The following is a 26,781-nucleotide window of genomic DNA, read 5'->3' as shown; positions in this document are numbered from 1 at the left end:
TATTCTTAGAATAATATCATGAAAACTGGTGTTTGGGAAGCAATTATTTATTACTATGTGTTCTAGTTTGCCTAAATTTTTCCCTATTTCATCACAAAATATTACAGTTTTATAATTGTTTTTTTTTACGCATAGTTGTAGTGTTGGATTCGATGTTAATTTCAGCGCTTAAGGGGGAGAGCTGGTCTATCTGGTTTTAAATTCGCAGAATTTTGGCAGCCACACAAATAATTGGTCATCAAGGAATCGAATCGTTCCTGGTTACTTTGAGATAATTTAAGTAGCTCATCCATATTCGCAGAGTACTCTCTAGTACGTCTCTTGAGATTTGTCATAAAGACTAGTAATTGACCTCAAACTCCCTTCAACACGGGCTAGTTCAGACTCGATATGTTGTATGTCATTTTCATATTTTATTCTGTTATTTTTTAATTCTTCTGTACAAATTTTTAGTTTGTCTAAGTTATCTTATTTATTCTTATTATTATATCTCTTGTTTAGACTTTTCTTCTTTTTTAATATCTTTGATGTTGTGGAGTTTCTGTGTTTTTTTATTTTACCATTTACTTTTGATGTCTTTTTGATACATAATTAATTCCCACCACTGCGTTATCATGTGTCAAGTCAATAACTGAGCCGGCTACAGCATTACTTGCAAAGGAAACTTGGTTAACTACCCTATTCGCTGATAGTATCGTGTGAACGCTGTGCGGCTCAAAAACAAGTATCCTGTCACCCACATAACTGTATATTAACATTAGTGGACCTTGTCATTATAAGATATGGATAAATACCGAAAAGTTGTGAAAGATGATCCTGTGTAAAGTGATAAACTAAGTAATGCTCTCTAATGAGGTGCTCTCACGCGACCCTCTCCACCAAAAGACAGACCGGCACTCTTGTAATTGGTAAAAAACCATACGCACCATGTGCACGTGCTGCAGTTCATCCACGATGGTGAAATGTCGCGGGGTTGTTCGATGTTGCTTCTGTTGATGTTGTTGCTGCTGCTGTTGATGCTGTTGCTGTTGTTGTTGCTGCTGTTTATGTTGTTGTTCCAGGTCAATAAGTCGTTGTTCTGCTTCTTGTATAATTTTCTTCAGATTTTCTATCTCTTCATTCTGAAAGTGTAATAGAAGATGTTAAGACTTTTGAGATGGATATATTAAATTTACAAATTTATGTTATGTATAAATGCGCGAGCAAGTTGGTTGACCCCCGAACTCTTCTGAGGCCTCCTGTCGATGATCCGGTGATCGCCGGTAACAAATACTCTCCTACAGGATTCGAAAGTGAGCAGAAGTTGATGAGCACCTCACATCCGAATACCTCGCGGTGCAGCTGGTAGTCGGCAGTAGCACACTAGGTGCATGCCTCGACTTCCATCTGCAGGCACTGGTTTTCGAGCTAGGGTTAAAACTTAATATCCCGTAGCGCGAATTATGAGGTAAAAAATATTGTAGTTGATAGAGCTTTTTTAGTACACGATTATAATGATACCACTCTTATTACAAGGTAATGCACCGTTTTCAAGAAAATAACGAAAAATTTCTCCGAGCTAGCTGTGGAGAAGCGCGGGCGGCTCGGGCGCGACATAACGCTTGTAACTGACGAAGTTTACGAATGGGAGGCTCCTTTGCACAGGATGCCGGCTAAATTATGGGTACCACAACGGCGCCTATTTCTGCCATGAAGCAGTAATGTGTAAGCATTATAGTTTTGGTCTAAAAGGCGCCGTAACTATTGAAATTCCTGGGTAAATGAGACTTAACATCTTATGTCTCAAGGTGAGTTTAGCGCAATTTGTAGTGCCGCTCAGCATTTATGGATTTTTCAAGAATCCAGAGCGGCACTGCGTTGTAATGGGAGGGCGTATCAATTACCATCAGCTGAATGTGCTGCTCGTCTCGTCCCTTATTTTAATAAAACACTTTAGTGCTTGTGATAAAACGCGACCTTAACTTTTGTATTCCACTGTCTTAACTTAAGCTCAGTTTTCAAATGACAATAAAAATAATACATAAGATTATGCAAAGCTAATACTTAGCTATGTTGCTCCCTTGACACTTCTTTATAGACGTTCCATAAATTAATGCATTTTAGCTGATATCTGGAAGAAAGCCTTTATCACACCAATTTATAAAAGTGGCCCTAAAGACCGAGTGGAAAACAATAGACCAATCTAAACTATGTGTTTTGCCAAAGTTCTAGAAAAAATAGTGCACAAGCAAGTTCAATTTGCCCTAAAACACATATTTAGTGAAAATCAACATGGCTTTCTTCAAGGAAGATCAACCACATCTAATTTGCTTCTTTGCACTGAAACACTGTCAAAGTATGTGTCGGAGCCTTCCCAAGTAGATGTCATATACACTGACTTTAAGAAAGCATTTGATAGAATTGACCATTCTATTCTTCTTGACAAATTACTACAAATAGGGATTCGAGGCAACTTATGTCGATGGTTTTCAGCTTACATCGCCAATAGATGTCAAGTTGTTGCTCTAAATGGTTTTAAATCTGCTACGTATGTGTATTCCTTCAGGAGTCCCACAAGGATCCATTCTAGGCCCCCTCTTATTTAATATTTTCGTAATTGACATATCCTCTACTTTTAAACATTCCAAAATAATACTATACGCCGACGATATGAAAATTCTTTGCCCGGTTAATTGTGTTAGAGACGCTGAACTTTTACAAACTGATCTAGATAAATTTGTTAGTTATTGCAAACATTTAGAACACAAATTAGATCTCAATATTTCAAAATTCTTTATTTGCACATATACTAGAAAACAGAATGTCATAAATGAAAATTACTCAATATCTGGAACATCAATAACAAGAGTATCGTCCATTAAAGATCTCGGAGTTATCTTTGATTCAAAGCTTGTATTTGATCTACACATAAACAATATAAATATTAAGGCTAATAAGACATTAGGGTTTATCATAAGGATGTGTTCTGAACTAACATCAATTAAACTGATGAAAATATTATACTGAGTTTACGTTCGTAGCCATCTAGAATATGCATCTCAAGTATTGAATCCAGTTTATAACAATCATATTTAAAAGTATAGATAGGTTACGTAGACAACATTCGGTGTTTGAAAATGATACACTAACGCACACATGAATAATTTAACATTGCAATAGCACACTACATTACGATTACACGACAAAGAAGGATAGTAAATACAATTATCGCAAGCGAAAAAGAGATAAATCTATTTTACTAATTGCTTCGTATTTGCATAGAAAAATACAGTTAATTCCTCAGATATGATTTTTTACCGTACACCGTGATTTATGCCTAAATTACGATTAATTTATTAGTTCATGTAGTAAAAGCTATAAATTAGTAAACATGTATTGAAATTAGGTAGATAATGTGTCATTGATTTTTTTAAAAATATTTTAATATTGATAATAATATATGGCCACACTGATGATATCAATTATTTATACATAAAATAATAAGAAACATACAGACACCAAAACAAAACCAAAAGGTATCTACAGTAAGGGTCCCTTTTTACAATTTTACTAACGACGGCTCCCAAAAAGTTTTAAGATTACAATAATTAAGAATCATTTTTTGTATCTTATATTATTTATGAATTTATTTGTTTGGAAGTATTTTTGTTGAGGGCTTATTACAATAAGGTAATGGGAGAAGAAGAAATTGATCCATTGATTCTTCTGCAGTTGGCAAGGGATATACTGAAAGGGACAGTGTTACTGAAAAAACTCCTACGTAAACAAATAACACTCACTGTCTACGTCCGCTACCTACCCTAACACTTGTTTTAGTAGTTTGATAGTTCAGCTACCTATATACGCACTTGTTTATTAAATATTATTACATTTCGTATTACATTCACTGCAACAACGACTTTTTTACATCATTTCCTAAAATATTCTACCTCGATCATCCCGCAACAGACAGCATCAATATTTCGTCACTTCTGTACGTTAATCTATGATGGGCTTGGTGGCGATCAGCGTTGTCATGGCGACGTATTTATTTTGTTAGATAATTAATGAAATCAAATAAAATGTTAAAAATCATGATTTCTTAACTGTGGTATGTATTTCTATGATTTTTTTTTTGACTTTCGTAATTAGTGCATCTTCCCATAACACAAGACAGCATTTTAATGTTTTACCTATATCAAATTGTAACTAATTCTGTCAACAACAAACGCGTGTGTACCGTTTTCGTACCGAGAGAGCGACGTCAAGTTGAGTCAATTGGTTCCTTTGGTCGTACCAAAGGAACCAATTGACTCAATTTAGGCGATTGATTTTCGGCGCGCTAGTGACATATCTACCTCTTTTAATACTATACTATAATTTGTTTATAATGTGTACATTAACCGCATTGAAGCAATACAGAAAAGATTCATACGTTACTTACAACTTACTATTACCATAATTACATGTCACGCTGTAAAAAAAATTCATTTATTGCCTCTCCAAGAAGACGACGTGTTGTAGACATTACTTATATTCTAAATGTAGCAAACGGTAGAGTTAAATGTGCAGAACTGCTAGAGCAGATTGGCTTACGAACCACTGTCAGCTCCTAAAGGCGAGGCAACATACTTGAAATACATTCAGCAAAATGTAATTATAGACAGAACAGTTTTCTTATAAGAGCATGCAAACTTTATAATAAAATTAATAGTGAATACGACCTTGACTTATTCAAGACAACACCATTTCAATTTAAACGTCAGGTGAATAAAAACTTAACTTATATAAAGTAAAAGTAGGTTATATAATATTATATTAAATTTAGGTAAACGACTATAAACAATAAATAGTTATTATTTGTGAAAACATGAAAATAGCTTTCTGTTTTATAATAGATTAATTTTTTATATGTACCTAGCTGTAAGTTTTCTAAAGTTGTAAAATAAAAAAAATATGTTTCACGTAAGTAAAGTCTACGTACGGTCTATAGATCTCTGCCTCAGGCTGATCACTTCTTTCTTACGGCGCGACCGTTTCCATTCATGGAAATTAATAATTAAACACGATATTTCTTCGCATATCAATCTATATTTTTAACGAAATACAATTTTATTTAAAACATAACAAAAACTTTAAATTTTCAAGAATTATTTATTTCCCTCAATATTGCACAACAAACAACTTATCAGCGGTGGGCTATTATGAATAATTGCTATAATCGAAATACTTTGTATTACTGATACTTATAATCTATATATATAAAAATGAATTGCTGTTCGTTAGTCTCGCTAAAACTCGAGAACGGCTGGACTGATTTGGCAAATTTGGGTCTTGAATTATTTGTGGAGGTCCAGAGAAGGTTTAAAAGGTGAATAAATAGGAAAATGCTGCTAAATTAAATAAAAACAACAAATTTGTTTTTCCTTTGATGTGTCCATACATAATTTCTATGAGAGAATTTATTGACGCACGGTTTGATAGTTCTGCTGTGAAAAAATTTCATTACGACAGCGGGGTGCATATTTTACGAAGTAATTTTTGATGTTATGATATATTATTGACAAATTCATATAAAAACATTATTTTATTTATTATATAGTCGTACAGAACAACGTCTGTCAGGTCAGAATGACGTTACTAATTAGTATTACTAATCCTGTTGCAATAACTAGAGATAGAGAGAGACTCGAAGTCCAGAGTGGCTGATGGCTGTTTGACTTAAAGCATCTTGAGCGGCACTGCATCTGCAGCGCTTATTAATTACCATCAGCTCAACGTCCGGCTCGTCTCGTCCCTTATTATACGCTTTATATTAGCTTCACCTGTATGTTTGTATGTTTGTAACCTACTTCACACTTTAAACGGCTAGATTTCGTTCAAACTTTGTAGATTTATCGAGGACCTATGACATTACCCTAAATTGACTAAAAATGAAAAATAAATAATAGTTAAAAAAAAAAACTAAAAAGCACGCTTTATATAAAATTCAACAAAAAAAAAGCGTGGGGTACTTTTTAAGATATTATTAAAATAATAATTCATCTACACCCTACGCTTTTTTTACAATAAAATATATATTTTTTACACTATTTTCAATTTAAATTTATATTCTATTTTTTAGTTGAATTTTATATAAAGCGTGCTTTTTAGTTTTTTTTAACTATTATTTTTATTTTAAAAAAGAGGGTGCACATTTTACCTTGCAGCGTAGCTGGTGCTCGGCGGCGGCTCGCTGTGCCCGGGATTCCGTCTCCAGCTGCAGGTACTGCTCCTCGAGCGCGCTTTCTGGTAACGCGGGCAATGCGGAGGATTCAGGCGGCGCCGGCGCAAACTGTCGCTCGTAGCTGGCGATCTTGTCAGCCAGCTGAGCGAGGCGCTCGTCATCAGCACGCTGCTCGGCCTCGTACCTCTCGCGGTCGGCTCGCACCTTGCCCGCCCAGTACTCCTCGCACCGCTCGTACTCCTCCCGCAGCTGCTCCAGGCTCAGCTCCAACTCCCTGCAATGAGCGTACTTGAGTTTCATAAACGGAAAGCTCCGGTCGTTTTCAGTGCAGTTTTTACAACGCTCAGGATTCTTGAAAATTGAATAACTCTGAGCGGCACTACAATTGCGCTCGTCACCTTGAAACATAAGATGTTAAGTCTCATTTGCAGTAATTTCACTAGCTACGGCGCCCTTCAGACCAAAACACAGTAGTGATTACACATTACTGCATTACGGCAGAAATAGGCGCCGTTGTGGTACCCATAACTAGCCGGCATCCTGAGCAAAGGAGCCTTCCAAGGATACGTAAATGAATCATCTAATCAGCCATTGAACGTCCACACATAGGTATCATGCTTACAGATTAGGGTTAAAATGTGGGTCTCGTCGGATTCCCCGCAGTCAAAGGTCTGCAAGGTCATTGATCTCATGAAATCATTTTGCAAATCGGAAAGTAATAAAAATACTACTTTTTCAAATCATAATATAAGGTGCACGTATTAATACTTTAAAGCTAGGTTTAATGAGTAAGTATTAATACAAAAGACAGTACCTACGGCGGAATAGCGTCAGCACCTTTGCATAGACATAACTTCGATCGAAATTTAAAAACAAAATTTATGAACGATTCGTCACTCGAACGGTTGGTTCAGTCGGAAAGAGCGCTGAAGAAGTGGTTAAAAGATCTGTTTTGTAAGATGCAATGTCTGTTTGCATAGCAAACCGCCACCCTGGAGACCCGACCTCCTCGCCTAAGATAACTACAAAAACTTACTTCACAAGGCTCTTGAGATTCTCTTTCTCCGAATCGATCGCATTGGCAGTGGAGAGGTCCGTGTCCCACGACCGCACCAGGTCGGCGGGTAACTCTCGCCCCACCATCACCTGCAGCTCACACACGGCGTCGCACCTCGCGCATCTCGAAACGTCCTCGGCAGCGACCGGCAGCGACCTCAACTTCTCGGCAATCACTTGCAAAATTCGTTCTGCATCGTGTTTACATTTACTTTCATCGTCTGACATGAAACTTCCTCTCTGAAATGAAGTTTCAGTGATCGTAGTTTATCACTTTAATATTTATAACAAGAAACGAAATAGATATATTCATGTTTTTTTTTTTATGGAATAGGAGGACAAACGAGCGTACGGGTCACCTGTTGTTAAGTGATCACCGCCGCCCACAATCTCTTGCAACACCAGAGGAATCACAGGAGCGTTGCCGGCCTTTAAGGAAGGTGTACGCGCTTTTTTTGAAGGTACCCATGTCGTATCGTCGCGGAAACACCGCACAAGGAAGCTCATTCCACAGCTTTGTAGTACGTGGAAGAAAGCTCCTAGAAAACCGCACTGTGGAGGACCGCCACACATCCAGATGGTGAGGATGATATCCTAACCTGTGGCGTGTTGTGCGAAGGTGGAATTCGGCGGCAGGAATCAGGTTAAACAGCTCTTCGGACACTCCCCGTGATAAATGCGGTAGAAGACACACAAAGAAGCGACGTCTCTACGCAACGCCAAGTGATCCAGCCGTTCACAGAGCACTGGGTCCCCAAGAATTCGAGCTGCTCTGCGTTGCACGCGGTCAAATGGATCGAGCTGATACTGGGGTGCGCCAGACCAGAGATGACAGCAATACTCCATGCGTGGCCGGACCTGCGCTTTGTAGAGCGCTAGTATGTGGGCCGGCTTGAAGTATTGCCGTGCTCTATTAATGACGCCCAGTTTCTTTGAAGCCAATTTGGCTTTGCCTTCCAGATGACCACGAAATTGGCAACCGCTCGAGATTTCGAGACCCAGTATTCCGATACTAGGCGCGGCTTTAAGAGAAGTGTTCTCGAAGAGCGGTGATACGACAAATGGGGTTTTTTTGTGGTAAACGCGCAAACTTGAGTCTTCTGGGGGTTAAATTGGACAAAGTTCAATTTTCCCCATTCCGCGACCTTCTCAAGAGAGGACTCGATAGAAGACACAAGTTTCTCCCGGCATTGGTCGACGATTTCCCGAGAGAGACCTGCATGGCCAGTGTATACGGCATCACCAGTGCTATCGTCTGCATAGCAATGAATGTTGGAGGTGTCCAACATATCATTGATATGCAGAAGAAACAGCGTGGGAGACAGCACACAGCCTTGGGGCACTCCAGCATTCACGGGCTTCGGGTTCGAGCAATATCCGTCGACAACGACCTGTATGCTGCGCCCAGTGAGGAAGCTGGAGGTCCACTTGCACAAGCTCTCGGGAAGCCCAAATGATGGAAGTTTGGAGAGGAGCGCCTTGTGCCATACACGATCAAAGGCCTTCGCTATATCCAGGCTAACTGCCAGTCCTTCCCCCTTGCTTTCAATAGCCGCTGCCCATCTATGTGTTAGGTATACCAGAAGATCACCTGCCGACCGACCATGGCGAAACCCGTATTGTCGGTCGTTGATCAACTGGTGACCCTCTAGATATACCAAGAGCTGACGGCTAATTATGCTCTCCATGATTTTGGAGAGCAGGGAGGTAATAGCAATAGGCCTGTAGTTTGCCGGATCCGAACTGTCTCCTTTTTTTGGATCGGATGGACAAGGGCTGACTTCCATGAGTCAGGGACTACGCCTTTAGAATAAGAGTGCCGGAATAAACGCGTTAGCACCGGCGTCAACTCAGGGGCACACGTTCTAAGCACGATTGGAGAAATGTCATCCGGCCCGCTCGACTTCCTGACGTCCAACGAAAACAGAGCTCGCCTAACAGTTTTCTGTCTGAACTGTACTTCAGGCATAGAGCTCTGACACCGCGGGATGGTCGGCGGTGTTTTTCCGTTGTCGTCAAGAGTCCAGAGAGTCAAGAGATATTCATGATGTAATGTAATCATAATTAAATTTATATTTATTTATATATTATTGTTGATACTTCAAGTATCAATAATTAATAAATATTATTCTATGTCGTCTTCGCTTTAAGAAGGCTCAGACAAACTGTATCCTTTAATGCTGCACTTACTGCATACCACGGTTATATTGCGTCAGTTTTACGGTACGGGTTAATACTATGGGGAAACCACTAATATTTCAAATGTTTTTCTGGCACAAAAAAATGTATAAGAGCTTTATGCAATGTCAGTCCTCTAGAATCATGTAGACCATTATTCAAAAAGCACCGTCTGTTAACGCTTACTGGTCTATATATATTAGAAATTTGTATGTTCATTAAAAAACATGGTGAACTTTTTAAACCAGCAAAGGACTATTCCATATTAGGATTAAGAGATCCAACTCGCCTTCTGATGCCATACTGTAGAACAGCGCTTCATCAAAATAACGCAAATGTTATGTGTGTTAGGGTCTTAACCACCTTCCAAAGAATATTAGAGAGATGCCTAAAACATTAATGCATAAAAAATTAAAATTATGGCTAATAGATAAATGCTTTTATAGTTTAAAAGAATTCTTTAGCCAAAAATAATAGTATTTAAATGTAATTTTTAGAGAGGTACCTACAAACTAATGTTTATTTAATATTATATTATAATTAAAACTATGTCATGTTTATTAGTGACGTATAAATACAAAAATTCCAATATTGACAATCAAATATTTGTATGCCGATATATTGGCGAATTGTGCTGTACACAAATTAATTGTTAACAACTATGATACCACGATTCATACAAATAAATCATTTCATTTCATTAGTCTGGCCACGAAACTACCTACACACAGCTTTGGTGAGAATTTTTGTCACCGCTTGTTCTAGAATCTGAGATTTCTTAAGCGACTCGAGATTTGCGTGTCGTTAAGAACAGTCGTTCCTAAACTGGCTATAATTTGTAGACCAAGTAGTCCAAATCTGGACTACACGAGGGTCTTCAGCTCTTATATCAAATTCAAAATGTCCAGAACGGAAGACCCCTTCAATTCTGTGTTGGTTCCACAAGGTAAGACTAGCTCCAACGCGTGCTTTTTCAAGCTATTTTATTTTACCGATTAGATGAAAATGAAATGAAAAATGTTGTGGTGTACTAACATCAAACTATGCAGCTATTTCCTTATTTATTATATTATTAAATGAAGCGATAAAACCAAAAATGATGTGTTCAATTTTCATATATCCCCTATTATAAATATTTGAATTTTGATTATTAATATTGATGGTCCGCTTAAGTCCTTATGACTTTTTTATATGTAAACAGATTAAAGAAAACTTCTTAGTAAAATATACGGTAATGTTACCTGGGACAGGGGTGTTGAATGTGTCGGGGAGGGTGCCACTGCAGTCTCCTCTCGCCAGCAGGCCGCCTCACTGTACACAGGGCCCACTGTACTCTTGGCTGCCGACTCCAGCTCTGCACAAAGCTCATCATTCCTATCTCTAAGCTTTTGGTTTTCCATGATCAGCTCCTGCAGCCGACTATTCAGTTCTGCACTGCGGCCTCTCTCATCCTCCAAGAGCATTGAACTTTGTTCTGCTGCCAATTGTGTCTCTCTTACAATTCGGGAGCACTCTTTTTCTGTTTGTGACACACGGCAGTCTGCTTCCTTTACTCTTTCCTAACAATTATTACAATTTATCAATAGCATCAGGTATCACATACAAAAGTGTAATCATGTCTAAACATGATACATACGGCCAACAGTTGATATAAAGGGTTGTCTATTGTAAACAAATTTTCTGATTTCTCTATATTTTAATTTAATTTGTTAAAATGAAGCAACATTAGGAACCAGATAGTTATAGTAATTTTAAAAATTCTATCTATCCAATTAAGGACTAAGTATTTTATTGTCCAACTAGTAAGTAATGTTAATCAAGAGCTAAATCCCGAACAAAGATCCCAGAAGAGAATCCCATAAATGCAATTGAGTGCATTTTTTTAAGATATTTGTGTGATAATGAAAAGGTATTTCATTTATTTCAATTTAAACTTTGATAACGGTTGTCTCAAAATTTAGCTGGCAGTATATATAATACTAAAAGTAGAAAAAAATTGAAAACATGAATCAAAACATGTAATACCTATATTATATTAAAATCTACATCTTGACATGAATTAAAAACTCTCTCAAATGAGTGCTACAATTAATTATGATATCTATTCCTCGGTGATATATAAAATATTTTTCACACCCCTTGCTTGACAATGTCTAATTATTGTGTGAAAAAATGTCACAGTATCGAAATAAACCAATCTTTAGAAACATACATAGATAATATTGTATTATTCCCTAGGAAATATAATTATTCAATGTCTTTGCATTTTTGGAAGTCAAACAACTTCAAGATTTCCTTATACTGATAATATTCTTAAGGGACAAATTAAGAATCTAACAGATAAGAGCACCACAGCAGACATCATCCTTCACTTGCAGGTTGCCAGAGTCCAGTTTCCTTTTACTAACTGTGAGGTTATTGTGAAAGATGTTAGTAACATATAGATGTTCCTAGAATTGTAGCTCTGTCTAGATTCATTTTTAGGCACCAGTCAAGTACATATGGTTTATGGCTAAGGCTTCATTATATTTGGGTGCCCAACATAGCCAGCACCAATATGGACCCCGGTCATGGAGCTATCCATATACCATTCAATGGTATGATCAAGATTTACTTTACTATACAATAATCAAGAGATAAAGCAAAAGGCAAATGTTTCAGAGGACAGACATCAAAATGATGAGAGAATAAAGTATGGTGTACTTGGGACATGTTTGCTCTGAACTGAAACTACTGGAGGGAATTAGACGAGGCCTTTCCAAAAAGCAATTTGAAGTTATGGGCATTATATTTTATATATTGTTCCAATCAGTACCTTTAACTAATAATGGTTTACATTATAAACACTTATCTTTGAACATTTGCATGAACTGAGTTGTTTTTGCCTTGCAGAAGGTGTGAAAAGAAGAGTATTCACCTCTGTCTTAGTTGTGAGTGGCTTGTATCCTTTGCTTCACTCAACAACTCCACTACCTCGGTAAACTTTGGAAGTCAGATATTTGTTTCACTTATGACCCAATAGGACTTATTAGAGATAAATCAGTCCTCTATTCCTAGGTGCATAATCTACTATAATTTATGTGATTATACTTACAAACTACCTTCAATAATTAATGCAAATACAGACCTCTAGTTCTTGCTGTCTTTCACTGAATGTCGTTAATTCTGTTTTCAATCTATTTTCAAGGTCAGTCCTGCAAGCAATTTCCGCTTCTAGCTTCTGTCTTAGAGAAGTGGCATGTTCTCTCTCTACTGAAGCTTCAGCTGTGACTGCCTTTACAATATCTGCATGACGAGCTTCCAATTGTTGCAGACTTGCCTTCAGCTCTGCTTCTATCTTGGCATGATTCTCATCAACATCTTGAGCTAACATTCGTGACCTTTTATTAGCTTCCTTTAGGTCTAGCCGTAGTTTGTCACGTTCACCAAGTGCTATCTCTAGTTTAATCTTTATTTTCTCTAAGCGTAGTTGAGCTACTGTGTGGGATGCTAGAAGTAGCAACGATTGAGGATCAGATATTATGGAAGAGGAATTTAATGCTTGCAGTTCATCATCAAGGCAACGCTCTAGATCCTGCAGCTGTATTCCCACAGCAGAGAAACCTAAATCATTTAATAGCCGCTGGGGTTTTGGAACACCCACTCTTTCCCAGGCCTGTACAATAACATCACTCATAGTATATTCCATATCAAGACATTCTTCTGAAGATGACACACTCATATCTAATGTTGAATCAATTGAACTTTGTAAAGAGGCATTCAACCGGTCAAAAAACATACCAACAGTAATTTGTTCAGATTTAGAATCTTCAAACACTCTATCTACAAAGTTTTGGTCAACACCATGCATGTTAAGACCTCTACACAATGCCAGGGCTTGTATTCTGTCAACATTCTGGTTGTGCTCTAGGTGAGAACCTTGTAGATTGTCTTGCAGACTATCTGAGCGAGTCTCCATTGCTGACGAGCTCCTTTTATATTTAAAGTGTTGCTTATTTCTTGCATTGTGCAAGCGTGATTCTGATGCCACCCGATGACGAGGGGAATCTTCACAACTAATTTTTGACGGACGAGATCTTCTTCCATACTTTTTAGAACCGAATGTGACTCTCGGAACACATTCACGACCAGAAGAAGAATCATCGTCGCTTTGTAGCGTCGTGCGGCTCAGGACTCCATCAGCTGCGGAGTGTATGGGAGAGGAACAGCAATTGTTCGGCGATGTGGGTGACCGAGGTGCTGGCGCCGTAGACTGCCCCTCACCGCCGATCACCGACAGGAGCCCGTTGCGGAACTGAGTAAACGTAACTCGGCTGGAGCGCTGCTCGAAGAGCGAATCCACGAGCGCGGATCCCTGCTCTTCTAGCTGCAACGCGTCACAAAGCTCAAGTACAGCTCGCTTGTCTAAGGCTTCTTCATTATCTATATCAAATGTTTTAAACACACAATACAGCTGTTTTTCATAATGATTCATGTTCGCATCATCCATACCAAAATTTAATATCTTGGCAATAGTTACTAAGTACTAAGAGGTTTCAATAATATTCCAGCACATGTTGCATATAATTTAAAATGAAACTTTACACATGCTAGTAAATAGGTATCAAACATCAGTCATACCTATCGTCGTAAAATGTGTAGTGTTTGATCTAGGTAATCAAAGCATATATTTTTGCTCTATTATGTATTAATATTATGTTTATCACTATCAACACTCAGACTGACTCCGATAATAATTGTTATTTCCATCCATACAATGTTTTATATAAATAAAATTATATCAACCATTTATTTAAAAAAATATAGACAGACATTCTTCTAATTGATTTCTCACTAATAGCGAGTTGCTAAAATTGCCGAGGTCATAACTCAAAAGTGAGAAGAGGTCTAAACTCTAAAACTTGTTGTAAAATGTAAATGTACTCTCAACTCTGTCAATAATTCTGTGCTCTAAAGTCTAAACTCTAAAGGCAATATTGAAAATTGAAATTATTTACAATTTCTTACTCGGGCTGGGGTAGATTCAAGATTGTCATGTCACTTATGTTTAGCAGTGACAGCTGTAAAAACGTCGAAAAAAGATTGAGGTTGACTGATAACCTCTATTTTCAATATATTTGTACCAATGTACTCACACTTAATTATGGCTATGGATTTGGATTCTTGTGTAACGATAAAAAAATGTGTAAGTATTATTTCAATAACAAAATAAGGCTCCCTTATGTGGTGACGTGCCACTTCAGGCTATTAGGTCGATAATTATCGACTATCGATATTTTTAATGTCATCTTTTCTACTCTTAATATAATATGATCATTTATCAACGTCAGCTTATAATTCACACAATCAAAAATACAAAGTTGATTGTACACTCTGAGGAAGTAGTAAATACAAAATCAATACATAAACATCATAAATCGAAAAGCAAATGAATATTAGATTAAAATATAATGTCATATTATTATTCTTAAGATATTCAAGTAATTTAGATAGATCTAATGTAAATTTATGTTTTGATTGAAATATTGTAGAGTTTTTGAGAAATATATGTATTAAAAGTGAAAATAATTGTGTACTAGTCATGTTATTAGTTAGCTAGCAAGCTATCTACTTAAAGCATACCCTCATGCTATGTGGAACAGTGAGATTTGAAAAAAATTGCTGCTTAAGGATGATTCAGCTGAATTTCGCCTTTCATAGGTAAAAAAACAAGTCTCAATGTTTTTGTAGAATATAGTACAATTTACTTGACTATGTAGGCTCTCGCTGCTAGATTAAAGTCATAAATTCCGTATTAACTTTACCGTAATTCGAGATGTTTGTTTACAAGTTGATTAGTAGCAAGACGTAAATGTAATAATCGATTTCGTAGCTTGCTTCTTTCGATGATCATAACGAAAAATAGATAGAGAACAGATAAAAATAATAAAGAATTCTTATCTACTACACGGACCTATTAACATGACACCTGCCGCCAAAGAGAAGTTCTGTACGTGTAACAAATATTTTATTTTTCAAGAAATAAATATACCACCGAAATACTGTTAATTGATATTTATAATATTTGGATTATAAAGTGCAGCTGAAGACATAAATGAATGTAATATAAAGATGATAACCAAAACAAAAAAAAGATTGTGTGGTTTTATGAAACCACGGTAAAATTTAAACTTTTTTTCACATTATAGACATTTAACTAAAAATGTTTGGAATAATATTAAGGGTATAAAAATCGCTTTATCAATTTTAATTTATGCTTGGAAAATTGGAATGAAAATGGGAAACAATAAAAGTAGACTAAGTGTCCAACTAATATTTTTATTGAACTCGATGTCTTAGCCCTGGTTAAAAATATTGATTGAAAAGGATTAAAAATGATGAAATTTGAATACTTTCAATTCTTTTTCATGTATATATAGATATACAGTTTACATGGGGTGACTGATTCCCAATACTTACTACGGTAATAATGGTAACGTTACGTTGTGTAATAGACGAACATTGTTTATTTGTTCGGTAAATTTTTCATGACAGACATCAGCATGCTCGCTTAAATACCACTGCTTGTGGCGGTGACGTGGGTGGGTCATTTCCTTCCCTAAAATATGGCTGGTCCATGTGTAATGCTCGTGAACGCTCGTTGTGGTGGATCTTGTTACCGAGAGGCCTGCTTCATGTTTCTTTTTATTTAATTATTTTAAAATTAAAGGTATTATATATATTTTATTTAATAAAAGGCTCGCATAATGCCTTTATTTATTTACGGTATGTGTGGATTGATGCATCTACTCACTACTCTATTCAATAACTATTGTGTTTATAATTATTAATTTACATTTTTTTTACTTACTCGTGTTTACATGAGTTTGGCTTACTAGCCATTTAGTTTTTGACGTTTGAATATTTTTTGTATGATTTGTAAATTGCATTAAAAATAAGAACTTGTAATACCTTATCTCTTTTGAAAAGAAACAACCTTAGAGTTTCTTGCTCATTCTGCGAATGAGCTGTATGAAAAATAATATGTTTTTGATCAAATTACAGATTCAGGACCCACGCCTACGACTTCATAAAAACGAAAACCATGGACTGCCAAAAAAAACACTACTACACCACGCAAAAGAAAACTATTAAACAAATATTAGTAATTTAAATTGTTTTTATCTTTGGGATAACTAAAACTTATCCTTAGTATAACCCAGTTAAACTTGGCTTAGGGCCATCTTAAAATTAACAAAGGGAACCCTAAACCTTAAAATTAGACCACATTTATAATGAAACTGTCGATATAAGAATATACATATTTGTCTATTATAGTTAATTATAGATAAAAATTGTGGATTGATTCCAATCCTTATTTTGGTTGACTACAATGGCAGCTCTGCTATTACGCCATTAGGTAATTGTGTTGGTATCAAGACAATCCTATTAATAATATTATAAATGTGAAAGTTTGTATGTCTGGATGTATGTTTGAACTTCTTTAACGCAAACACTACTGAATGGATTTTGATGAAACTTTGCAATAATATAGCTTACACACCAGAATAACATATAGGCTATAATTTATAAAAATATTGTGTGAATTATCTATACATTTAAATAAAATTGGAGTGTCTGTTTGTAATATTGAATTAACCGTTTTTTACTAAATGTATATTATGAATATATATACGGTACATACACCAAAATAACATTTTTTACAATTTTTGTCTGTCTGTTTGTTTGTTCCGGCTAATCCGGCGACTTTTATTGGCAGGTAGCTGATGTAATAAGGAGTAACTTAGGCTACGTTTATTTTAGAAAAATAAAGCAATGTCCAAGAAACGGTCTAACTCTAAAAATAATTTATATGGCAAAACAACGTTTGCCGGGTCAGCTAGTAGACTGATTAATTACGCGTTTCTTAAGTTAGCGACATTTCTCATCATTTTCTATGGCACTTGCGTCTCTTGAACCTAGTGGTTAAATTCTCTTTGTAATTTGTATTAAATACAAAGAGGATGTAAATAGCGTAGTATTTATAAGAGGCGGGACTACCTATATTATAAGTAAAAATTGATATATAAAATAGTTTTAGTTTAATATGAAACGCGCAGTGATGTGACATAAGATTCAAATAGTAGTACGTACCTAGGTAATAACAGGCGATTGGCAACGAAGTATTATCCAGCTAAGTTTGAAAGCGAACAGTTGCTTACAACGTAGTGGATTTGGGCTATCTCCGTTTTTTATAAGATTATAGCCGTCATCCTCATCTGTCAAGCTATCAATGACTACCTACACGTTTCATACAATCGCAATCGAGTGATTCGCTTTTTTCTTTATAGTTTCGCTAGGCTGTGTTTAAACTCTAAAAGAGTAAAAGTGTTGTGTGATTCAACTATTCAGTTCAGCACAATTCAGCAATCAGGCATCTCCAGCTAGAGAGTATTGAGTAGTATATTCTTAAGACAGTAATTAGTATTGATTACGTTTTTTGTTCTTTGAAGCATTATTTTTTGTACTAAATACTATTCATTTAATAGTATTTAGTATTTATCATTAATTATTACGTCTATGAAATTGTTTCTTCGTTGTATTGTCAAAAGTTAATAAATTTGAAGACATCAATGTTGGATATTCTATTCAGATAGTAAATATATTCTCTAATTCAGGTAAAGACAATATCTGACCGAGTATTATGTATTGTAACGCACAAATCTTGGAGGTCGCGCAAAAAGAAACAAGTAAGATTAGTCCGAGTGAAGGCCGTAGTTTCAAAGCTGCTTTAATAATATGTGTCGGTTTGTTCATTGTGGGCACTGTAGCATTATTTATGAGTGCTAATGAGTTACCAGAAAGCAGATTAATTTATGTTGAAAATATCCAAAGTAACAATGCCAATGCCCGGGTTGTGTCCTGTTACTACAATATCCCAGACAGAGACAATTCAAGCGCTTTGCTACCCAATAGTCTTCATCCACATTTGTGTACTCACATAAATGTTGCTTTTGCTCCTATTAAAGACAAAAAAATAATTCTAGATGATAACATGATTAAAACTATCAGAGAAATTGTTAATCTAAAATCACAGAATCCAGAACTGAAAGTTTTATTATCCGTGGGTGGGGCGGGCAATAACAACGGTTTCTCAGAGATGGTAGTTGACCATGCATCAAGAAAAACATTCATCAGGTGTATTAAGTATATTTTACATAATTATGAATTAGATGGAATTGATCTTGATTGGGAATTCCCTGTGATCCACAATATTGGTGGAGACCTAGCTAAGAGGGAGAGACAACATTTTTCTCAGTTGTTGAGGGAAATAAGAATGGAATATTTGAGAGAAAGGAAAAACTATTTACTGACAGTAGCAGTGGCTGCTCAACAGGTTGTAGTTGATGTGGCTTATGATGTTGATCAAATCAATCTGTATGTTGACTATGCCAACATAATGACATATGACTTCCACTACTATACTAAGTTCACACCATTCACCGGGCTCAATGCACCCCTGTATGCCAGACAGTCTGAGCGCTTCTACATGGCCACCCTCAACATCAACTACACAGTCCAGATGTATCTAAACAAGGGATTAGATGAAAGCAAACTGGTGGTCGGCATACCCACATATGGACACTCCTTCACTTTGGTCAACTCACAGAATGCTAATATTGAAAGCCCTGTTTCTGGATTTGGTCAACTTGGCAATTTAGGATTTGTCAACTATCCAGATATTTGTAAATTTGTCAAGTCAAATAAAGTTACAGTAAATGAGGATTTATATGCTAAGGTGCCATACTTACACTACAGCACAGAGTGGGTTTCATATGACACCCCCAAAAGTGTAATGGAGAAGGCACAATATATAAAAAAACACAATCTTAGAGGAGCCATGATATACTCATTAAATGCAGATGATTACTTGGGAACATGTGCACAGCTGTCGGATAATATACGGTTCCCTCTCTCAGAATCTGTTAAGAATTCACTACTGGTTTAAATAAGTGGGATCAAGTGGTGGTGTGGATGGTTATAATTTGCATGATAATGTTACCTTTTTCTTCCTGGCCACATAGGTGATTTTGTACATAGTGCAGGATTTCATTGCTTTCGACCGTCACACTTAACAGACAAATGTCGCGGCGATTGCGCGGGCAGCGGCGCCCACGCAGCATGTCCAAGGCGAGCGAGGCTCGGACCGACTGCGCTCTGCGGCTCACCGGCTCAGAACAGCACGCACGCGCATATATTAGAGCCCGCCTCCATTGCTTATGTGGAAAAAGTAGCAAGCACCACTAGGTTTCCGCATGAGAGACCATCTGCTGCGCACCACTCCATAATCCACCTAGCGGCCGTGAGGAGCCAATTGAAATCATTAATTATTAGAGACAGTTACTTGACACAGAGAGAGTACAATAATTAATGCTTTAATGTATGTACATATTATTAAAATTATTGTTGTTGTATGTTAAGATAACATAGGCGTATATTTCATTGAGGCTGTGAAATTCTGGCTTTTGTTGTTATTTATTTATGTTTACTTCTTTAACAATGCAGTATTTTATTTTACGTATTTATTTTTTATGTCGCCTCTTCACAAACGGCGATTACATACGAGCACGATCGTGTGGAGGGCTTATTCGCTTCTAGCCGCCGATTATCGTCTATAATAGTCGTAACTCGTAGTGATCGCGGCGATCGATGACTTGTCGGTTTTTGAAAGGAAATTCGCGACTAGTTGCGTGCGCGTGCCCACACGATCGCCGATCATTCATTCACTGGACAGTGAGCGAAGCCTTACGTACTTCGCGTCGTCGTCTCGGCGTAGTTTTGCTTTCTTTTTATTTCCATGATAGATACAATGACTACTTTGTGGTCACATGAAGAAACATTAAAATTCATAGAACTTTATCAGAACCACCCAGAAAATAAATAGAATCCCAAACATTATGTCCATCTTGAAGGACTGCCGCTCTATATATGATTACGGATGATCGTGTGGATGCTTACACGATGACAGACCATCATACAAGTAACGAGTATCGCCGATAGTGGAGTGGAGGCATTACAGTATAATCGGAATAAAACCAAAATTTGTGTACTAATTATTGCAGTTATTTATGATTGTGTCTAACGTTTGATCAAAACATACATATAACACAAAGGCTAAAATTATTATTTTAATATTTTTGTTAATAAAGGGAATGTTAAGAAAATGAATATTGTTTTTAATATGAACCATAGATTTTTAGTGAGGGAAAGCAGTAGGTATTTATTTCCAATATTTTAATCGTGTGTCATCCATAAGAGTAAGCACATAATAATTATTTTAAGTGCTACGAGTTAAATTACGTCTCAGCTCACCTGTGAAACCATGGCCCACATTAAGATAAATTTCTATGAGTAAATATCATACCGCGCGTACACTCCATTGACCATTCATACATTTTAGTAGGTACTATGTCCCGCACGCTGAATAGACGATTGACGAACATTCGGTTTTGAATTGCAACCGAACGCGAGGCCCGTACTCAATATATTTTTTACCTACAGCTACTAGACTCCGCATTGTCGCATACTATCGGGAATTCGTACCAATTTGGGCTTCTCATTAAAATTTTGGCCTACGCAGCCGATCGCCGTAAGCTGGGATGAAGAAATCCTGGAGGTATGAGCTGTAGATGAGCAGCACGCCCTCTGGTCTGGACTTCCAAGCGAAACGGTGGCCCCTAACCAGCGTGGGGAAATGGTCTTTGGTAGCCTGCCTCGGTAGGCAGATACCTGGCGTGCGGCGGCGGTCGTGCAGACGGAGTAAGGATTGCGTGGACAAACTGGGGGTGTTGGGAACCCAGCTCTTGATGTCGCACCTAAACCAACAACTCACCGAACCGAAATCCTTTGTGGTAGTCTTAGTGTACCGAATGGGCACTCCCTATTGCGGGCTCCGAGGAGGGTGGGAAGCCAGAGGCTGCCTGAGGGCAGAAGAAACAGCGAGAGAGAAACAGAAACAGAGAGGTGGCAAACTACAGGACGAAGCACCTAGGCTCACTAGGCGTCCTTCGGAAACGTTAAGAAATTGGGCGACTTCTTGGAGGTCGCTTGGTTCTCGCAAAATAGGCACATTTGATGTCGAGTTGCGAAAACCGCCCACGTGCAGAAGAAGAACCACACTGTGGATTGTGGATGTACAGCACTGTCATACTGATAATAGATTAAATCTGTGTCTCAGCCATCAGGCTATATCTGTATATATATAATTTTTATTAGCTGTAATTCCATATTTTTGTGCTAGTTTCCAACTCGAGCTCATGTTTAATCTTTAAATTAGATAAAAATAATATACCTCTCGAAAAGCTCAGAAACCATCCTATAATTCTTCTGGTGTTGTAAGAAAATGTTAGTGGCACTTAACATCAGGTGACCCATACTCTCGTTTGTCCTCTTCAATTTAAAAACTATTATAAGATAGCTTCATAAGATACATAATAGCTTTAAGGGTAAATGTATACACTTCTATGATGAAGTGCCAGCCACTGTTCAGGCATTATCTATAAATAAATTTAAATGTTTTATAAAAAAATGGCTCTGTCGTAAATCCTATTACACCACTGCTGAATATCTAAATGATCGGACAGCCTGGGACTAGATTATGATTTCTTTATAGCGATAGAACAATATTGTATATTTTTATTGAAAAGAGCGCGAAAAAAAGAATGCTGGGAGTTTCTTGCGCCGCTTCTTCTCTCTCAGAGCGCCATTTGTTTCCATAGCGGTAGTAGTATCTATTAGTTAATAGAAATGACATCAAAAAGAATTATAAAGGATTCAATTTTGAGAAAATAAATGCCTTTTATGCCTTTTTAATAATTTAGAATATCTTATATTTTTTATATATTGATAGTTAATTATTTTTAAAAATATTGTCTAAATAAAACAAATATGAAAAATACATAGGAAGCTCTTTAATATGGCACTACCTTATAGTACCTATCTAAACTAAAGTACAATTAAGGCTATAATAATTTTTCATTTGAACATAATAACACAACACTCTCAACAGTATTTTTAATAGGCTGCAGCAGTATCCTGGATAAATCGAGTCAATATGGCAGAGTTTTTCGATAGAATTCACATAATGAGTGATGTCACAAAATAATTCTACAAGTATGCGTGTCTATGATATGTTTCTCAACATACCATAATCCGCACTCACCTTATCCAAGCGAGCAAAATCTTAACAAGGATTGTAAGTTATTATAATATTATCTAGTATATGGAGATGGCATGAACACAACTGAAGGATCTTGTCTTCTGAGTTTAAAATTCACTAAATTATATCAACATCTTATAACAGATTTCTCAAATATGTTATTTGAATATAAATAAATTCAAATATACTATTGATTTAAAAAAAATAAGTCATGGTCAAAATAACAGAAAGAGCCTAGTAATACCAGTTATAAATCAAATTATCACAATCAAAGAATAACAAAATGACAAAGATCAAGTTTAATTAGGAAATGTGATTGTTCTTTCATACAGGTTCATAATTGATAACTCGGCCCAGAATAATTAGTGGGAAAACTGCAGGAAAGATAGTGATGAGTGATGATACTGTTATGCTTCGAAGTCTGTACCTATTTGATATTGGGGCAATGAGATGATAAAGATATTACTTAAAGTCAACAACAAAGATTACTTGAATATGGGAGATGATATAAAAATTTGGCCTGTACCTCTTCTAATCTCTTTATGAACTTTGTAAGAAGGGATCCTCACTGGATTGCAGTACTCTTAAATTAGGTAATATCAAATTATATAATTTGTAGGTGCAGTTTTGCCATTCATCCTTATTCCATAACTAATAACTTTAAGTAAGCACACAACATAACTAAATATAAGCAGCAATCATAACTTAGTTGTATAATAAAATCATAAGACACTAAAATTGAGTAAAACTTAAATAGCCTACGATAATAATGACACAAAAATAAATCAGAGAGCCTAATATGAGTATTTTGATACTTTTAAACAATTTAATACTGTATTATCAGCACATTAATTATCATGGAATGCGTAAATCTCATGGACATAACTATCATAAAGTAAAAGTAGTCACAAATATTTCAATTATGAGTTTGGTTATGGAATGTTCACTTGTTTGTGCTCCCGACACAGGCACTCAACACACAAGCCCGTTATCTTATTCTACATTATAACTAATGTTAGTATTAATCTATGCAAAATGTAAATTCATTGTATCACAAACTATAGGTATACATACTTTATAATTTCTATATAGCATATATAATAATGTATAGTAGATGAGTATCTAAATATTAGGATATGGCAACTTAACAACATCTTATTGTCTAGTGAAATCATCTACTTGTGCAGCTCTTCAAGGAGACCCCAGCTGACTGGCTCACAAGCACATATCTATCTCGTGTTCATGTACAATATTCTAACTAGTACATGTTACAAAACAGCAATTTTATTGCAAGAACAACAAACCCATTATAAACATACCCGTGTTGTCAGACAACAACAATATAATTTATTTCAATAATAATAATTATTGATGAGAACAGTAGAGTGACATAATATATTTTATAATGCTATATAAACCTTGTATTGAAATCAACTTGATTAATTAGTATGATCATCTCATACCTAAACTATGGCAGGACGGTTTCCAAAGGGTGCACTCTATTGAAACCAAGCATCCCTATCATTATGATATGTCATACATTGTAAAGAAAATATTCAGATGGTTTTTCCTAAATTCCCAATAAGGCTAACATATGGAATGAATTTATCAAAAATCAGTACAGTTTTGATCTGATCACTGGAGTGTGGTGATCAGAATGCCGCCATTAGCTCCCAAGTGGGCTACGTCTGCAGCCAGTGGAACATGAGGCTGTGGACAGTGGGGTAGTCGAGCTCGGTGTTGGGGGAGCTGAGGAACTCCTTCAAGTCGAGCGTCATATTACCGGCTGCAAGCGGGCGGGTCGTGTCGTTGTGATCGGCGGGCGAATGCGCCGAGTTGTCGTCGGAGGCGCAATCAGAAGACGCGGGCTCCCGCCACTTGTCTTCGTAGTTTAGGTCGCACAGTGTCGGGGGCTCGTCCGTGTCACTTAGTTCCTCATCCACGCTGACGCCGCGGGACTTGCTGCGAATCGATTCGTTCTCAGCGCTGTCCCGACTGTTTTCGTTTTGACGTCGAGCGTTTTTCAAGGCCCGGTATCTACGTGATCGTTCTCTTTGAAGACGTCGCTTTCTTTCATCTGCTCGTTCCATCTCTTCAGGCGTCTTCTTTGTTGCATTCTTACCGAAAAAATATCTCATGAACGATTCATCGCAGTTACGTTTTGATAGATAACTGGCCATTAACTTATAATAATATTGATTGTCCATTGCTTTATAAATGATAAACACAAATATGTTAACAATTTATAGTAAGAATTATTCTTTTAAAGGTGTTGCGAAATAAAAATAAAGTGAAATGAATAGTGAACAATGAATGAGTATTGAGTAGTGACGTGACGTCATTAATCACTTTCATTTTATCACGGTTTGACAACTATCGTGATTTGACATTAGGTTTTATTTCTTTTGGAACCTCGCTTTATGTGTGTTCAGCCATAACATCGGAATTTGGAAATTTAATTGACATCAGCTAAGTACTAGGACATATTACAAGACATATAGGAAGTGTACATAAACATAATATAACAAAAGAAATATATTTATTTACCACCGGGAGTGACAAAAACATAACATCTACATCAGTTCGTGAAGGGGCTTCGCGACAAAGACATGAACTAGCCATTAAGGTAAATAATGATGAATCAAAATCAAAAAAATTAATCAAACCTTCTAGGGCTTGGGTATTGATACATGAAAACGTAATACCTTATATAGTTCGACAAACCGTTTTAATGTTACATTATCTTTATTTGCAAACCCACCAACATCCTCCGTGGCCGGGAGACCTGGCCCTGACCTGGCTCAACCGACTATCATTTTTTCCCGATTTGGTTAAGGCCTCTATTCCTACTTCAAAGCTTTTATTCTCACAAAGCAATACCAAATACCTTCACAGAGTTTGATCTTGAATCCAGAGTACAAGCGCAAATGCACAAATGACCTTACAGTGAAATTGCAGAATGTATAGATGACAAGGGACCGTAAAAAGGCATAAAAGGCATTTATTTTCTCAAAATTGATTCCTTTAGAATTCTTTTTGATGTCATTTCTTATACTACTGGATACTATTACCGCTTCGGAAACAAATGGCGCTCTGAGAGAGAAGAAGCGGCGCAAGAAACTCTCCCAGCATTATTTATTTTTGCGCTCTTTTCAATAAAAATATACAATATTGTACAGTCATTTCTATCGCTATAAAATAATCACAATCTAGTCCCAGGCTGTCTGATCATTTAGATATTCAGCAGTGGAGTAATAGGATTTACGACAGAGCCATTTTTTTATAAAACATTTAAATTTATTTATAGATAATGCCTGAACAGTGGCTGGGACTTTATTGTAGAAGTGTACCTATACATTTACCCTTAAAGCTATTATGTATCTTATTACGTAACTTCAATTATTAAAGAAGTATATATTAGCTCACAATATAAAATTTTCTATACAATCCGGAAATTTTATATTTAAACCCCTAATATATATTAATACTCACCCTAAGGAAATATTTGAGTAATTATATATTATAGGTGAGATGCTTAAGTGAATAAACTGACGTACTTGATAATTTTGGGTTCTAGTAGAAAAATACTCGGCTGTAATGGCAAAGATGACATTACCTTTAGGTATTAACCAAATTACCAGTGGGGTGCTCCTTTGCATAGGATACCGGCTAGACAATAAGTACCACAGTTGTAGTGCCTCTCAGAATTTTTGGGTTTTTCAAGAATCCTTAGCGGCACTGCATTGTTATGGGCAGGGCTTATCAATTGAACGTCATCAGCTGAACGTCCTGCTGGCCTTGTCCCTTATTAAATTTATTATAAATTAAAAAAACGTATTTTTATTTTCATTTTAATATTCCGGTAGCAGCACAAATTCTATTTATCATTTGATCCACAGGAATCATACATACATTTGATGTATGCACATATTTTTTTAGTATTTTTTATTTATTGCTAAGTTACTTTACACATTAAAAAATTCAAAATATAATGACGTGCATAATTAATTGTCCTCTCTATGATCTGTTCAGTTTTTTATTGGTGGGAAAAGTGAACGCATGTTTTATATGCGTGTGTGGGAACCATATTGTACGTAGGTTGAATTCATTATGCTTAATTTTGTAATGTATATGGGTATGTTTA

At 36.4% G+C, this 26,781-nt stretch overlaps 3 protein-coding genes across 5 annotated transcripts in view; 1 reads left to right on the top strand and 2 right to left on the bottom strand.

The window, feature by feature from the left end:
- The window catches only part of LOC126968672 (blastoderm-specific protein 25D-like), a 34,429-nt gene extending 14,803 nt beyond the window's left edge, over positions 1-19,626 (bottom strand). The window contains exons 1-6 of one of the 3 annotated variants that reach the window (XM_050813715.1): positions 19,482-19,542; positions 12,567-13,805; positions 10,681-10,998; positions 7,242-7,501; positions 6,182-6,479; positions 927-1,121 (exon numbers count right to left, since the gene is read on the bottom strand). In XM_050813715.1, coding sequence (XP_050669672.1) covers positions 927-1,121; positions 6,182-6,479; positions 7,242-7,501; positions 10,681-10,998; positions 12,567-13,805; positions 19,482-19,532 — 2,361 coding nt within the window. In that variant the 5' untranslated portion in view covers positions 19,533-19,542. Of the gene's footprint in view, positions 1-926; positions 1,122-6,181; positions 6,480-7,241; positions 7,502-10,680; positions 10,999-12,566; positions 14,418-19,481 lie in introns of those variants that run through there. The other 2 variants (XM_050813716.1, XM_050813714.1) reach the window with 2 other exon arrangements.
- On the top strand, positions 17,719-20,647 carry LOC126968709 (chitinase-3-like protein 1). Its single transcript, XM_050813797.1, has one exon. It carries the CDS (start codon positions 18,123-18,125, stop codon positions 19,425-19,427), a length of 1,305 nt encoding a protein of 434 aa, XP_050669754.1. The 5' UTR covers positions 17,719-18,122; the 3' UTR covers positions 19,428-20,647.
- A 1,722-nt stretch (positions 20,648-22,369) lies between these two features.
- LOC126968755 (uncharacterized) lies at positions 22,370-24,964 on the bottom strand. Its single transcript, XM_050813869.1, has one exon. The coding sequence runs from the start codon at positions 24,842-24,844 to the stop codon at positions 24,320-24,322; it is 525 nt and encodes a 174-aa protein (XP_050669826.1). The 5' UTR covers positions 24,845-24,964; the 3' UTR covers positions 22,370-24,319.
- Positions 24,965-26,781: the final 1,817 nt, after the last annotated feature.

The sequence above is a fragment of the Leptidea sinapis genome, chromosome 16 (genome assembly GCF_905404315.1).
Source record: "Leptidea sinapis chromosome 16, ilLepSina1.1, whole genome shotgun sequence".
Lineage (NCBI taxonomy): Eukaryota > Metazoa > Arthropoda > Insecta > Lepidoptera > Pieridae > Leptidea > Leptidea sinapis.
The sequence above is the reverse complement of the archived record's forward strand: the minus strand, read 5'-3'. Positions and strand labels throughout refer to the sequence as shown.

Coding starts and splice junctions, on each gene's coding strand:
- LOC126968709 (XM_050813797.1), top strand. CDS start 18,123: ATGTATTGTAACGCACAAATCTTGGAGGTCGCGCAAAAAGAAACAAGT.
- LOC126968755 (XM_050813869.1), bottom strand. CDS start 24,844: ATGGACAATCAATATTATTATAAGTTAATGGCCAGTTATCTATCAAAA.